Source organism: Pristiophorus japonicus, chromosome 2 (genome assembly GCF_044704955.1).
Source record: "Pristiophorus japonicus isolate sPriJap1 chromosome 2, sPriJap1.hap1, whole genome shotgun sequence".
In the NCBI taxonomy this organism is placed as follows: domain Eukaryota; kingdom Metazoa; phylum Chordata; class Chondrichthyes; family Pristiophoridae; genus Pristiophorus; species Pristiophorus japonicus.
The window spans coordinates 282,615,763-282,631,863 of record NC_091978.1 but is presented as its reverse complement, the minus strand read 5'-3'; the positions used below and the strand labels follow the sequence as shown (position 1 = coordinate 282,631,863).

The 16,101-nt window shown below is 43.9% G+C and overlaps 1 protein-coding gene across 3 annotated transcripts in view; it reads right to left on the bottom strand.

Moving 5' to 3' along the window:
- The window catches only part of lrba (LPS-responsive vesicle trafficking, beach and anchor containing), a 1,157,354-nt gene that overhangs the window by 913,194 nt on the left and 228,059 nt on the right, over positions 1–16,101 (bottom strand). For all 3 annotated transcript variants that reach the window (XM_070871469.1, XM_070871472.1, XM_070871473.1), the window contains exons 23-25: positions 7,284–7,465; positions 6,891–7,044; positions 2,784–2,964 (exon numbers count right to left, since the gene is read on the bottom strand). In XM_070871469.1, coding sequence (XP_070727570.1) covers positions 2,784–2,964; positions 6,891–7,044; positions 7,284–7,465 — 517 coding nt within the window. The remainder of the gene's footprint in view (positions 1–2,783; positions 2,965–6,890; positions 7,045–7,283; positions 7,466–16,101) is intronic.

Genomic DNA, 16,101 nt, shown 5'->3' with positions numbered 1-16,101 from the left:
CTTACTGCAGTTGTACAGGGCCTTAGTGAGGCCTCACCTGGTATACTGGAATATTGTGTTCAGTTTTGGTCTCCTAATCTGAGGAAGGACATTCTTGCTATTGAGGGAGTGCAGCGAAGGTTCACCAGATTGATTCCTGGGATGGCAGGACTGACATATGAGGAGAGACTGGATCGACTGTGTTTGTATTCACTGGAGTTTAGATGAATGAGAGGGGATCTCATAGAAACATATAAAATTCTGACGGGACTGGATAGGTTAGATCCAGGAAGAATGCTCCCGATGTTGGGGAAGTCCAGAACCAGGGGACATAGTCGAAGGATAAGGGGTAAGACATTTAGGACTGAGATGAGGAGAAACTTCTTCACTCAGAGTTGTTAATCTGTGGAATTCCCTACTGCAGAGAGTTGTTGATGCCAGTTCATTGGATATATTCAAGAGTGAGTTAGATATGGCCCTTATGGCTAAAGGGATCAAGGGGTATGGAGAGAAAGCAGGAAAGGGGTACTGAGGTGAATGATCAGCCATGATCTTATTGAATGGAGGTGCAGGCTCAAAGGGCTGACTGGTCTACTCCTGCACCTATTTTCTATGTTTCTATGCTCCCCGTAATTTTTTTTTGGTGGGCGGCCCCTTTAAGGAGTCGCATGGCTCATTCACAGTTTCGTGCATGTGTGGAATTTAACCTTAGAAAAGCCGGTCCTGGGCTGCGTGGGACAAGCAGGGAGCTGTGCAGCCGAGAGTGAACATTGCTTCTCTCCTAATCACTGTGCATTCTCCCTCATCATCCTCTCCCCTGCTGTCCATGTGCCTATTATGCGCCTTTTTTCTTGCCCTCAATTTTTCCCTGATGCTTTTAGTCATCCATGGTCTCATTGGTGTTTAGTTTGTTCTCATTTTTCAGAAGAAAATATTTTTCCTGGACTCTGTTGAACACCGTTTTAAATGTTTTTCATTGCTGTTCTACATCATTGTTTTCCAATATTCTTTTTCATTTTTATTTTCTGAAGTTCCATTTTCAGCCCCTCAAAATTGGCTTTTCTCAAATCTATTACCCTGGTCTTTGTCATGCTTATGTCCTTCTCTATTATTATCTTAAAGCAATATATTATGGTCACTATTGCCTGGATGTTCCCCTACATTTAGTTCTCATCAATTTGAAGGCCAACTCTTTCAACTGGGTCTTTCAGTTAATTTCCTGGGATCATGGGTTGGAGATCATCTAACATTTTAGTTCCAATTCTCAAACACATTTCTATTAAGTGAGGAATCAGTGAATTTACCATTTTGACACTTGTAGCTCCCGACTATAGTATTCCACAAATTTTATAAAATTAAAGAGCACAGTAATATAGACCAAAATGTTTAATACAACTTTTTCAACTACACGTCACAGACTATTCATTTAATTCATTTTTTTCAGCCACAACACATTAATGGATGACAAAGTAGCTTTAAGCAATCTACATGTTTTTCTATCTCAGTCGTAAACAATCCCAAATCAGCATTTATCTAAGTAAGCAAAACTATATTATTGTGTATCACTTAAATCTGTACAGCAGACACCTCATGTCGCTGGAGAAATACCACCAGCGATGTCTCCACAAGATCCTGCATATCCCCTGGGGAGGACAGAAGCACAAACATGAGCATCCTCATCCAGGCCAATATCCCCAGCATTGAAGCACTGACCACACTTGATCAGCTCCGCTGGGCAGGCCACATAGTTCGCATGCCAGGCATGAAACTCCCAAAGCAAGCGCTCTACTCGGAACTCGTCCACGGCAAACGAGCCAAAGGTGGGCAGAGGAAACGTTACAAGGACAGCCTCAAAGCCTCCCTGATAAAGTGCGACATCCCCACTGACACCTGGGAGTCCCTGGCCATAGACTGCCCTAAGTGGAGGAAGTGCATTCGGGAGGGCGCTGAGCTCCTCGAGTATCGTCGCCGAGAGCATGCAAAAATCAAGCGCAGGCAGCGGAAGGAGCGCGCGGCAAACCAGGCTCCCTGCCCACCCTTTCCCTCACCGACTATCTGTCCCACCTGTGACAGAGACTGTGGTTCTTGTATTGGACTGTACAGCCACCTAAGAACTCAAGTTAAGAGTGGAAGCAAGTCTTCCTCGATTCCGAGGGACTGCCTATGATGATGATGAAATCATTTACCAAAACTGATTACGCAAAGTCAACATCATCATTCTGTGCAAAGGCTAAACAACCATTAACATGGAATTTCTGCAACTTAATAAAAATATAAAAATGGCAAAAAAATGGAAGTCAGGATTTCTGTTCCTCATGAAAACCCGGCTGGGGTTCACATTAAACTAAGGCAGAGTCTGGCTGGAGCTCAATATTCCTACAGTCGTAATATTTTGCAAATCTTAAAAAGAATCAATTTGTAATTAGTACTACCATTTCTGTTTTGTGCTTCTGAGACAATTTAAGTGACAGATTGTGTTCTACATGACCAGATTACTTTAACCCTTTTTGTCGTAACTTTTGGAAATCTTCCAACTGCACATATTTCCTTTCTAATTTCTGAAAAAACTTAAATGTTGAATTAAGTTTTTCAGTAGTTAGGTAGGAAACATGCACCTTTTGAAAACTTTACAAAATTAATGACAAAAGAAATTTGATTGTGTAATTTACAGCTAATCTGTTATTTAAGTTGTCCTCGGAAAAGGTCACTGAAAACCAAACGCAAGCTGATACGTGTAACAGGATGATTATAAAATGTTATGTTTGAAGCACAGAGCATCAAATCGTTCTGCATAGTATACTTACCTAGACGGAGACACTGCCTTAATATTCCTCCAGAAGACATGTTCTTTTCAGCTTCTATTTCAGTGAAGCTAAGCGAGCTGGCAAAAATCAGCACATCAACAAGACCTATTAGCCTCTGAAGAAAGGTCACGGAAGCTTCGAATGACAAACCTTGAGTTGGTTCAACGTTCTCCAATTCATGCTGTGAAAGATTTTTTTTTAATCATTACAAATGATAATGAATTAAATACAGATTCATTACATTCTTCAGTGGACGTCATCATTATTCAAACAAAAGCTTCATCCACACACCAAGCTGGTACAGTTCCACATAAAAAGTCAAAAAGGATAATCTCCAATTAAAACATCCGTTATTGTACACTGTCCATAATTTTTCACACTTAACAGTACAATAGATGTGTTCTAATTTTAAGGCTGCAATTATTTTTGGCCTATCTATTTGGAGAGAGGCGGTAAGCAAAGCAATAAGCTGAGGAAAAGGCAGGGTTGACAGTGTGTGGATGATGCCTATATTTTAACAGTGACAAATATATGAGAAAGTCTAATTCTTTATTCTCAGCACTCGCCATATATTATACAAGACTGACCAAGTACAGGTTGAACCTCCCTTATCCGGAATCCTCGGAACCTGGCCTGTTCTGGATAAGGGATTTTTCACACGAGGGCTGGCCACGTTAAATTGGATGGTACAGGTACTGAGCAAGGGGATATCAGGGTTAACTGACTTGGAGCTGGGAGTGTGGCAGAAAGATCATTGGGGAGGGGGGGGGGGGGGGGAGGGGGATCAGGCCAGCGATTGCAGGAGTTGGCAGCGGGGAAGGACTTCAATTGTTCATGTCAGATTTCAGCGCATGCGCCGCCCGGTGGCCAGGAATGGTTCCAGATGCGGGGTGGTTTTGGATAAGGGAGTTCCAACCTGTAGTTCAATTATGAAAAAGAGAATCAAGACCCTTGCACTGGAGCTAAAATTGAAGAGAAATGTGATCCGCTGAGATGTCGCGTTCCAGAGAGAAATACTGATGACAATAATCACGGTGTTCAACAACAGAGGCATGACTGCATTTGGAATAGTGTTTAAATCCGGAACGGAATTGCAATGAAAAAGCCAAAATATTTATGCCTGTGCAGAACTGATTGAGCCAAGATTTCAAAGCTACTGAAAAAAACAACAAAACGAGCATTTGAGGCATCGAGACAGAATACTTTATGCACAAAGAAAAACAAATTGATCTTTTATGGGCATGGCTCACCTTAAGTACAGTGCTATAGTAGAAAGGATTGCATGGGCAATGATCCCAATGTCATAACATTAAAGATCAAAATATCTTAAAAGGAAGTTGCCTTTGTGATATTTCCCTGGCAAAAAGAATATAGAGTGGACCTGCATTTACTAATGTGTGGTGGATGCAACAATGGAGATCAGGAGAAATTGATCTTCAAAGAATTGCCCTTGATTTTTTTTTCTTTATATACATTGCTGGCATGATGAGAAATAGTAGGTGGATAATACAGGACATTATGCTGAATAGAGTTAGAACATAACAAATAGGAGGAGTAGGCCACACCGCACCTCGAGCCTGCTCCGCCATTTAATAAGATCATGGCTGATCTGATCATGGACTCAGCTCCACTTCTCTGTCTGCTCCCCATAATCCCTCATCGTTTAAGAAACTGTCTATTTCTATCTTAAATTTATTCAATGTCCCAGCTTCCACAGCTCGCTGAGGCAGCAAATTCTACAGATTAACAACCCTCAGAAAAGAAATTTCTCCTCATCTCTGTTTTAAATGGGCGGCCCCTTATTCTAAGATTGTGCCCTCTAGTTCTAGTCTCCCCCATCAGTGGAAACATCATCTCTGCGTCCACCTTGTCAAGCCCCCTCATAATCTTATACGTTTCGATAAGATCACCTCTCATTCTTTTGAATTCCAATGAGTAGAGACCCAACTTACTCAACCTTTCCTCATAAGTCAACCCCCTCACCCCGGAATCAACCGAGTGAACCTTCCGGATATAAAAGTGGTCAGAGGGTCTATTAAGGAGGAGGAACTGAGGGAAATCTTTATTAGTCGGGAAATTGTGTTGGGGAAATTGATGGGATTGAAGGCCGATAAATCCCCAGGGCCTGATGGACTGCATCCCAGAGTACTTAAGGAGGTGGCCTTGGAAATAGCGGATGCATTGACAGTCATTTTCCAACATTCCATTGACTCTGGATCAGTTCCTATTGAGTGGAGGGTAGCCAATGTAACCCCACTTTTTAAAAAAGGAGGGAGAGAGAAAGCAGGGAATTATAGACCGGTCAGCCTGACCTCAGTAGTGGGTAAAATAATGGAATCAATTATTAAGGATGTCATAGCAGCGCATTTGGAAAATGGTGACATTATAGGTCCAAGTCAGCATGGATTTGTGAAAGGGAGATCATGCTTGACAAATCTTCTGGAATTTTTTGAAGATGTTTCCAATAAAGTGGACAAAGGAGTACCAGTTGATGTGGTATATTTGAACTTTCAGAAGGCTTTCGACAAGGTCCCACACAGGAGATTAATGTGCAAAGTTAAAGCACATGGGATTGGGGGTAGTGTGCTGACGTGGATTGAGAACTGGTTGTCAGACAGGAATCAAAGAGTAGGAGTAAATGGGTACTTTTCGGAATGGCAGGCAGTGACTAGTGGGGTACCGCAGGGTTCTGTGCTGGGGCCCCAGCTGTTTACATTGTACATTAATGATTTAGACGAGGGGATTAAATGTAGTATCTCCAAATTTGCGGATGACACTAAGTTGGGTGGCAGTGTGGCCTGCTCCTGCACCTATTTTCTATGTTTCTATGTTTCTCTGAACTGCCTCCAAAGCAAGTATATCCTTTCGTAAATATGGAAACCAAATCCCATGCCACTCAAGTCTTGAGTGCATAAAGCCACCATATTGTCCCAAATGAATGTGCTATCATACTTTAGCTGTGGATTTAATGTTCTCAACATTTTGAACAGAGAAAATAGGTGCAGGAGTAGGCCATTCGGCCCTTCGAGCCTGCACCACCATTCAAGTTGGATAATAATAAGATTCTTGGAAATGATTACAATGATGCAATTTATAAAAGGAGTAAAAGTGACATGTCACAACTATGCTGTCAATAGGACTATGGGGTTAAATCATCACTGCCATATTTGTAAGTAACCCAGGAGATCTTCATTTACAATTCTTTTTAGAATTTTCATAAATTTAAGGAAATTGTAAGTCAAATATCAATAAATTCTATCGCGAATACCCATTAGAATTTATTTTAGCTGGGATACATTTCTCACAAGCACCCGCAAACATTAATTAGATAATTCATGCAGAAGTGCTCACAAATTACCAATGTCTATTTATTCCAACGTCTGGTGACGAAAGAAAAATTAAAACCGTTCAAGTCAATTCCATTCCACCCTGAGGTAGTCTACAATCCAGTGGCCAATGAGTAGTTTAGTAATGTGCAAAAGTAAATCAACTGAAATTTCCCAGTCTGCCCAGAAATACACTATTTATTTGTCAACAGGAGTACACCATCACTGCAGCACAATTTCTTCGTGGCAATATTGAGCAGCGTTTTACTACAATATACATCTTACCACAAACATTCAAATGCATTAAATCATTCTAAACATTGACTGTTTTAATTTGGGATTGTTCTGATCACTGATTTAGAAAAAGCTGTTGACATTTATTCCCAAAAAATGTAGTTGCAAAGTGTGCACATACAGGCAAAATAACAGGAAAAAAAGCACCAATATCAATAGTTGCTTTAAAAAAAATTAAAAGACAATAGAAAAGGTTACAAGAATACACTATCATATGGGTGCCTTTTTAAAGTGGAATAAATATGTATACATAGAATAAGTATACATTTTAATATACTTTTTCCTTATGTTTTGTAACTGATCTATGTACAGTTAGGTATGAATTTTTAAAAATAATTCTTTGGTACTAATCTCAGTTGAATCAGTCATATTTGACCATGCTTAGATCATTCATTAAATACAAAAAGAAAAACATTGTTCTATTCTTCATCTTGATGAGCGCAAGGGAAATTCATTTTTCAACAAAATACGTCTGACCCATACTCACTGTGGTAGATGTAGCTGCAGACAGAAGTGGGAGGATCCCACCACAGGCCATTATGATGTTATCTACCACCTGAGAGACAAGGTGAATGGTGTTGTGGACAAAGATGATGTTTTCACTGCTGTTAACAAAATCCATCACTGTCTTTGTGTTATGGCTGCTCAAAGAGGGAAAAAAAGCATTCTGGTCATTTTACTAAATTCACTCCTATCTTTTGCACATATAGCTGACAAGTTATGAAACTGAAACCTGTAAGGAAGTTAACTAAATACAGGATTCTTACAGGAACTAGAGGGGAAAATATTTAATATTAAAGCAAAATACAATCAAATTTAACCCAGAAAAGTAACATGAGGTTTAACTTATCAGGATACAGCGAAAACATACATAACTAACCTTCTCCACATCTGCACATCTGTCTCTATGGAGAACAGCAAATCATTGAGCAACCGTTGGTGCATAGGTGACCATTTAAATTCTGGAATACGAAACATGGTAGTACGTGCTGAAGGATTAGACCCTCTTCTCTGTCCATCAGATACTAGACCTTGCTGACTTACAAGCTCCGATTGTGATATCTGGACAAAACAGAGCATGAATATGAAATCTGAGTGAAATGGTGCATGGCAGCATTTTAATGTTTTTTGTTAAATGGGGAAAAACAGAAAGCAAAGCATTTGAATTTTCAGGTATCCAAGTATTGACGTGATACGTGAAAGTATTGTCATAAAAACTGGTGAAAAGACATTTTATCGGTTAAGAAAGGATGCACTTTCAACATCAAAACTGCAGTAAACACTAATCTATCAAAACAAAATGTTTTAAACAATCCAATGGGTTTAAAATTATACAACTTCATTACTATCCTGGAGTCAGGACTTCAAGATACAGTGCTTCCAAAATATAAAATCTGTAGGAACAATCGCCTCCAAAGGGCTGAAATTCAACAATGTAATTAAGGCCTCTCTCACAGATAGGAATTTTCTTATAAATAAAAGTTACTCAATTTCAGAATAATGTGCCTTTTTTGGACACAAGATGTCATGTATCCTACATGGTTACTGCTTGTTCTATTACAAGGTGTGCCATCAGAGGGAGACTTATAGGTTACCTGTACGGGTGTGCCAGGCCTAGTTTAAAAAGGCAGGCCACCAGGTGTGATCCTCACTCTGAAGTTATCAATAAAGGACTAAGGTCACTACAGTTTAAGTACAACACATTACCTCGTGGAGTCATTATCAGAGCATCTAAAGACATAACCGCAAACCACTACTGCTCGTCATTAAACCTGCGGACAAGGGTAGAGCTGTTGTTTGGCAAACAGACCTCTACCTTGCGGAGGATGAACGCCAACTATGGGACACCTCCTCTTTCCTTCCCCTGGAGTACAACCCCACCACCAAACATCAAGCTATTGTTTTCCAGATCATCACTGACTTTATGTCCTCTGGAGATCTTCCTCACACCGCCCCCCCCCCCCACCCACCCCAGCCTCCAACCTCATAGCCCCCCAACCTTGCACAGCCTGCTTCTACCATATTTACCAAGATCCACAAACAGGACTTCCCTGGTAGACATGGTTTCAGCCTGTTCTTGCCCCACCAAACTATGTCCTTCCTGTCTCGACTTTATTTCTTCTCCCCTTGTCCAGTCTCCTCCGACCAACATCCACAATTCTTCTGATGCCCTCTGCCACTTGAACAATTTCCTGGCACTAACCATCTCCTTTTCATTATGAACTTTCAGTCCCTCTACACCTCTATTCTCTGCCAGGACAGCCTGTGGGCCCTCCGCTTCTTCCTTGAACGGAGGTCTGACAAATCCCCTTCCTCCACCACTCTCCTCCGCCTGGCTGAACTTGTTCTTCCTTTGAACATCTTTTCCTTTGACTCCACTCCTCCAAATTAAAAGCTGTTGCCATGGGAATCCGCATGGATCTTAGCTATGCCAGCCTTTTTGTGCGATACGTGAAACATTCGTTGTTTCAGTCCTACTCGGATCCTCTTCCTCACCTCTTTTTCCAGTACTAATGATGCCAACTGATGACTGTAATGGAGATCTTCCTGCTCTCGCCTCGAACTAGAACGTTTACTCAACTGTGCTTCAAATTTCTACCCCTCCCTCGTCTTCACATAGTCCATCTACGAATGTTCCCTTCCTCGACTTCTGTAACTCCATTACTGGGGATAGGCTGTCAACAAATTTCTACTATAAGCCCACCGACTCGCACAACTTACACTTACGACTTACACTTCCTCCCATCCCGCTTCCTGTAAGAACTCTCTCCCATTCTCCCAGTTTCTCCGTCTCATCTGTTCTGACGATACCATCTTCCACACCAGTGCTTCCAATATGTCTTCCTTTTTCCTCAGCCGAGGATTATCCCTCCACCGTGGTTGACAGGGTTCCTTGACCATGTCCGTCTCACCTCTATGTTCAGTACATTGATGCCGCTTCCTGCTCTTGCCCCTAACTGAACAATTTTTGTGGTGTATATATCAATGATTTAGACTTGAATGTAGGGGGTATGATTACAGTTGCAGATGATGCAAAATTTTGAAAGCTGTAGACTGCAGGAAGATGATCAATGAACTGGTCAGGTGGGCAGAACAGTAGCAAATGGAATTCAATCCGGATACATGTGAGATAATGCATTTGGGGAGGGCTAACAAGGCAAAGGAATACACAATAAATGGTAGGACATTGAGAAGTGTAGAAGAACAGTGGGATCTTGGAGTGCATGCCCACAGATCCCTGAAGGTAGCAGGACAGGTAAATAAAGTGGTTGAGAAGGCACAATGGAATACTTGCCTTTATTAGCCGAGGCATAGAATACAAGAGCAGGGAGGTTATGCTTGAACTGTATAAAACACTAGTTAGGCCACAGCTAGAGTAATGTGTGCAGTTCTGGTCACCACATTACAGGAAAGATGTGGTTGCACTAGAGAGGGTACAAAAGAGATTGACAAGGGTATTGCCTGGATTGGAGAATTTTAGCTATAAAGGAAAAGATTGGATAGGCTGGGGTTGTTTCCTTTAGTACAGAGGTGGCTGAGGAGAGACCTAATTGAGGTGTATATAATTATGAGGGGCCTAGTTAGAGTGGATAGGAAGGACCTATTGCTCTTAGCAGAGGGGTCAATTGGTAGGAGGTTTAGAGGGGATTTGAGGAGACACTTTTTCACCGAGGGTAGTGGGAGTCTGGAACTCACTGCCTGAAATGGTGGTAGAGGCAGAAGCCCTCAGTCGTAACCGACAAGGATACAGACCAAGAGCTGGAAAGTAGGATTAGGCTGGATAGCTCTTTGTCGGCAGGCATGGACACGATGGGCCAAATGGCCTCCTTTTGTGCTGTACATTTCAGATTCTATGATTCATCAAATGCATGGGTTTCAAATTTCTACTCCTCCCTTGCCATAACATGGTTTATCAACGACACTTCTCTATCTCCATTTCTGAAGATCATCATAGGCAGTCCCTCGGAATCGAGGAAGACTTGCTTCCACTCCCAAAATGAATTCTTTGATGGTTGAACAGTCCGATATGAGAGCCACAGACCCTGTGACAGGTGGGACATACATTCGTCGAGGGAAGGGGTGGGTGGGGCTGGTTTGCTGCGCGCTCCTTCCGCTGCCTGCGCTTGACCTCTTCACGTTCTTTGCGTTGAGACTCAACACCCTCCCGGATGCACTTTCTCCACCTCGGGCATTCTTCGGCCAGGGTCTGCCAGGTGTCAGTGGTGATGTCGCACTTTACCAGGGAGGCTTTAAGAGTGTCCTTATAATGTTTCCTCTGCCCATCTTTGGCTTGTTTACTGGGGGGGGGGGGGGGGAAGAGAGACTGGAGGGCGGGGGGGGGGAAGAGACTGGAGGGGGGGGGGGGGGAAAGAGACTGGAGGGGGGGGGGGAGAAGAGACTGGAGGGGGGGGGGGGGGGGGAAGAGACTGGAGGGGGGGGGGGGGGGGAAGAGACTGGAGGGGGGGGGGAGGGAAGAGAGAGTGAGATTGGAGGGTGGCAAGGAGAGAGAGCGCGAGAGACTGGGGGCGGGAGGGGGGGGGGAAGAAGGTAGAGCGAGAGACTGGGGGCGGGGGGGGGAAGAAGAGAGCGCGAGAGACTGGGGGCGGAGGGGGGGGGAAGAAGAGAGGGCGAGAGGCTGGGGGCGGGGGGGGGGGGAGAGAAGAGAGAGCGAGAGACTGGGAGCGGGGAAAGAAGAGAGGGCGAGAGACTGGGTGGGGGAAGAAGAGAGGGCGAGAGACTGGGGGCGGGGGGAGGGGGGGGAAGATGAGAGGGCAAGAGACTGGGGGCGGGAAGAAGAGAGGGCGAGAGACTGGGGGCGAGCGAGGGGAGGGGAGGGGGGGGCCAAGGGCGAGCGAGGGGAGGGGGGCGAGCGAGGGGAGGGGGGGGGCGCGGTCAAGGGAGGGGAGCGCGGGGTTGAGGGAGGGGAGAGAGGGGCGCGGTTGAGGGAGGGGAGAGGGGGGTGCGGTTGAGGGAGGGTAGCGCGGTTGAGGGAGGGGAGTGAGGTGCACGCGGAGGGGGGAGCGGGGCGCGGAGGGGGTGCGGAAGCGGGAGCGGGGCACGGAGGAGTGGGGTCGCGGAGGAGGGGGAACTCAGGGAAGACTGATCACGATCTTCCAACTCCACCCCCTTTACACCCACACCCAATTTCTTGGAAAGCTCGGTGCAAGTGCGACAAGTGACATCACTGGAGTGAATGAAATCCGAAAGTCAGGACACTCACTATTCACTTCTTAACCAATAAACTGGTTAACAATCCATCGCCCACACACAAGGCCCCCGTCTATGGCATGGGAGGGGTGGCGGGGGGGGGGGTAGTTTATGGTCAGGAACCTGGGCTGGGACGGGCCAGGAAGTTGGACTGGGGGGGCGGGGGCGGTGGAGATGGGGAGTTCTCTCCTATCTGGAGTCGGCAGTCAGAACGGCTTGAATTACACTTTGCAAAGTCACTGATTACAGTTCTAATTACACATTCCAGAGAAACTGCTTGGTGTCTTATCCTCCAAGGGAATGAATCAGGTCATGTGATCATGTGATCAAAGGGACCAAATCAGAAAATGTTACTGATGCAAATAAACGCATCCTTTAGTTTCTGGTATTTGCTGCTCACGATGCGGCCTCCTCTACATTAGGAGACCAAACGCAAATTGGGTGATCACTTTGCGAAACACCACCGTTCAGTCCCCAAAAATGACCGTGAGCTTCTGGTCGCTTGCCATTATAATCCTCCATCCCATTCCCACTCTGACCTCGGCCTCCTACACGATTCCTCGAGCTTCCATTCAGCTTCATTGGAACAGCACCTCATCTTTCAATTAGGCACCTGACAACCTTCCAGACTTAAGAATGATTTCAATAACTTCAGATCATAACCATTGTCCTTAATTTTTCTAGACAACAGATGCCGGTAATGGTTCTGCTGTTGCCATTTACAGCTCCTCCAGATCCATCTTTCACATAAGAAATAGGAGTAGGCCATATGGCCCCTCAAGCCTGCTCCGCCTTTTAATACGATCATGGCTGATCCGAGTTTGAGGCATGAGTTTGGGGCCAGAAGAGGCGTGGGCCCAGGGGCAGCACGGTCCAGCCTACACTGCGATTGTGTGCGCACTAGCTGCGTGCAGCAGAGCAAGTATCCAGTCGTCTTGGTTAATCCTCGCCACTGGACCAAGACCTAGCTCTGTCAAGCCCGTGTGGTGGCTGGTGTGCAACGGCCACCACATGTTAAAAAAATCCACGCACAGGAATCTTCCATTCTTCAGGATGTAGTTCTGGACCTGGAATATTAGGTCCTTCATTGAAACACCTGTGAACTCAACCCTTTTTGATGTGGAAGCAAGTCATCCTCAATACGAGGGACCACCTATGATGATGATGATGGCGGATCAGATCATGGACTCGGGTTCACTTCCCTGCCCGCTCTCGATAATCTCTTATTTCCTTATCGTTTAAGAAACTGTCTATTTCTGTCTTAAATTTATTCAATGTCCCAGCTTCCACGGTTCTCTGAGGCAGCAAATTCCACAGATTTACAACCCTCAGAAGACATTTCTCCTCATCTCAGTTTTAAATGGGCGGCCCCTTATTCTAAGATCATGCCCTCTAGTTCTAGTCTCCCACATCAGTGGAAATATCCTCTCTGCATCCACCTTGTCAAAACCCCTCATAATCTTATACGTTTCGATAAGACCACCTCTCATTCTTCTGAATTCCAATGAGTAGAGGCCCAACCTACTCAACCTTTCCTCATAAGTCACCCCCCTCATCTCCGGAAGCAACCTAGTGAACCTTCTCTGAACTGCCTCCAAAGCAAGTATATCCTTTCTTAAATGTGGAAACTAAAACTGCACGCAGTATTCCAGGTGTGGTCTCACCAATACCCTGTACAACTGGAGCAAGACTTCCCTGCTTTTATACTCCATCCCCTTTGCAATAAAGGGCAGGATTCCATTGGCCTTCCTGACCACTTGCTGTACCTGCATACTATCCTTTTGTGTTTCATGCACAAGTAACCCCAGGTCCCGCTGTACTGCAGCACTTGGCAATCTTGACCCACTTAAATAATAACTTGCTCTTTGACTTTTATCTGCCAAAGTGCATGACCTCACACTTTCCAACATTATATTCCATCTGCCAAATTTTTGCCCACTCACTTAGCCTGTCTATGTCCTTTTGCAGATTTTGTGTGTCCTCCTCACACATTGCTTTTCCTCCCATCTTTGTATCAGCAGCAAACTTGGCTACGTTACACTCGGTCCTTTCTTCCAAGTCGTTAATACAGATTGTAAATAGTTGGGGTCCCTGCGGCACCCCACTTGTTACTGATTGCCGACCCGAGAATGAACCATTTATCCCGACTCTCCATTTTCTGTTTGTTAGCCAATCCTCTATCCATGCTAATATATTACCCCCAACCCCGTGAACTTTTATCTTGTGCTGTAACCTTTTATGTGGTGTCGTCAAATCTTTTCTTTCTTTATTTGTCCCATTATCTCCCTCTTTTGTCTTGCACCATCATCCCTTTTGTCATTTAGTCACTTCTGCTTTCTACCCCATCACAAACCTTCACTTTTGTTCTTTCCTCCCCTCTCCCGTCTCTGTTCTTGAAAAATTGTTATATCTCTAATTTCTTCCAGTTCTGCAGAATGGTCATCGACCTGAAACTTGAACTCACTCTCTCTCTTCACAGATGCGACCTGGCCTGCTGAGTATTTTCAGCATTTCTGTTTTTATACTACTACTCAGTTACAGCTTAGTGAAGTTCAAATGAAAACTATGAACACAATCAACTACCAGTACCAAGCCTTTGATGATTTTAAGCACAAATACAGAAGACTATATAATATATATTCTGACGAAGGGTCATCGACCCGAAATGTTAACTCTGCTTCCTCTCCACAGATGCTGCCTGACCTATTGAGATTTCCAGCATTTTCTGTTTTTATTCCAGATTCCAGCATCTGCAGTATTTTGCTTGTGTGTTGCAGAATATTGTGCTAAATGTATTCATACAGTAGAACATGAGTTGTTGGGAATGGAGTGATCCAAGCTTGTAATAGAATCGATAGTTCCAAGGATATTCCAAAAAGATTGAGTCTACTGCATAAAATCTCCTAAGAGCCATGACAAAATTGACGACAAGCATTAGCATGCTAACATCCAATAGGGATAGACATATACTTGAATCCCACGCGGCTCTGTTCCCACCCAGAGCTAGAGAGTTGCAACATGCCACACAAATACTGTAACAAAAGTGAAGGGAAAAGAGGAAGAAGCAAGGAGAGAAAAGTGGGTAGATTCAGTTGGCAAAGCAAAATCAATGGGCAACACCCCAGTCCATTGAAATTAATTGTTAACACTGTAATTAGTAACTTGTTTTTACTTGCTTCAGACGTGAAAGTTGGATCTCAAACCAGCGTGCTAAGCTTAAATAAAGGAGACTATGAAGGTATGAGGGTAGAGTTGGCTAAAGTGGACTGAGAAAACAGATTCAAGTGTGGGATGGTTGATGAACAGTGGTGTACATTTAAAGAGACATTTCATAACTCTCAAGAAAAATATATTCCAGTCAGGGGGAAAGGGTACAAGAGAAAAGAAAGCCATCCATGGCTAACATAAAGAAATAAAGGACGATATCCAATTAAAAACAAAGGCATATAAAGTGGCCAAAACTAGTGGGAGGACAGAAGATTGGGAAGCTTTTTAAAGCCAGCAAAGAATGACTAAAAAAATGATTAAGAAAGGGAAGATAGACTATGAAAGTAAACGAGCAGAAAATATAAAAACAGAAAGTAAGAGTTTCTATAGCTATATAAAAAGAAAAAAAGAGTGGCTAAAGTAAATGTTGGTCCCTTAGAGGACGAGACCGGGGAATTAGTAATGGGGAACATGGAGATGGCAGAAACTCTGAACAAATATTTTGTATCAGTCTTTACGGTTGAGGACACTAACAATATTCTAACAGTGGATAGTGAAGGGACTATAGGAAGGGAGGAACTTAACACAATCACAATCACTAAGGAGGCGGTGCTCAGTAAGATAATGGGACTAAAGGCAGATAAATCCCCTGGACCTGATGGCTTCCATCCTAGGATCTTAAGAGAAGTAGCGGCAGGGATTGTGGATGCATTGGTTGTAATTTACCAACATTTCCTGGATTCTGGGGAGGTCCCAGCAGATTGGAAAACTGCAAATGTAATGCGTCCCTATTCAAAAAAGGAGGCAGACAAAAAGCAGGAAACTATAGACCAGTTAGCCTAACATCTGTGGTTGGGAAAATGTTGCAATCCATTATTAAAGAAGCAGTAACAGGACATTTGGAAAAGCAAAATTTGGTCAGGCAAAGTCAGCATGGATTTATGAAGGGGAAGTCATGTTGGACAAATTTGCTGGAATTCTTTGAGGATGTAACGGACAGGGTAGATAAAGGGGAACCAGTCGATGTGATGTATTTGGACTTCCAGAAGGCATTTGACAAGGTGCCACACAAAATAAAAGTTCACGAGGTTGGGGGTAATATATTAGCATGGATAGAAGATTGGCTGACCAACAGAAAACAGAGTGTCGGGATAAATGGTTCATTCTCTGGTTGGCAATCAGTAACGAGTGGGGTGCCGCAGGGATCAGTGCTGGGACCCCAACTATTTACAATCTATATTAACGACTTGGAAGAGGGGACTGAGTGTGACGTTGCCAGGTTT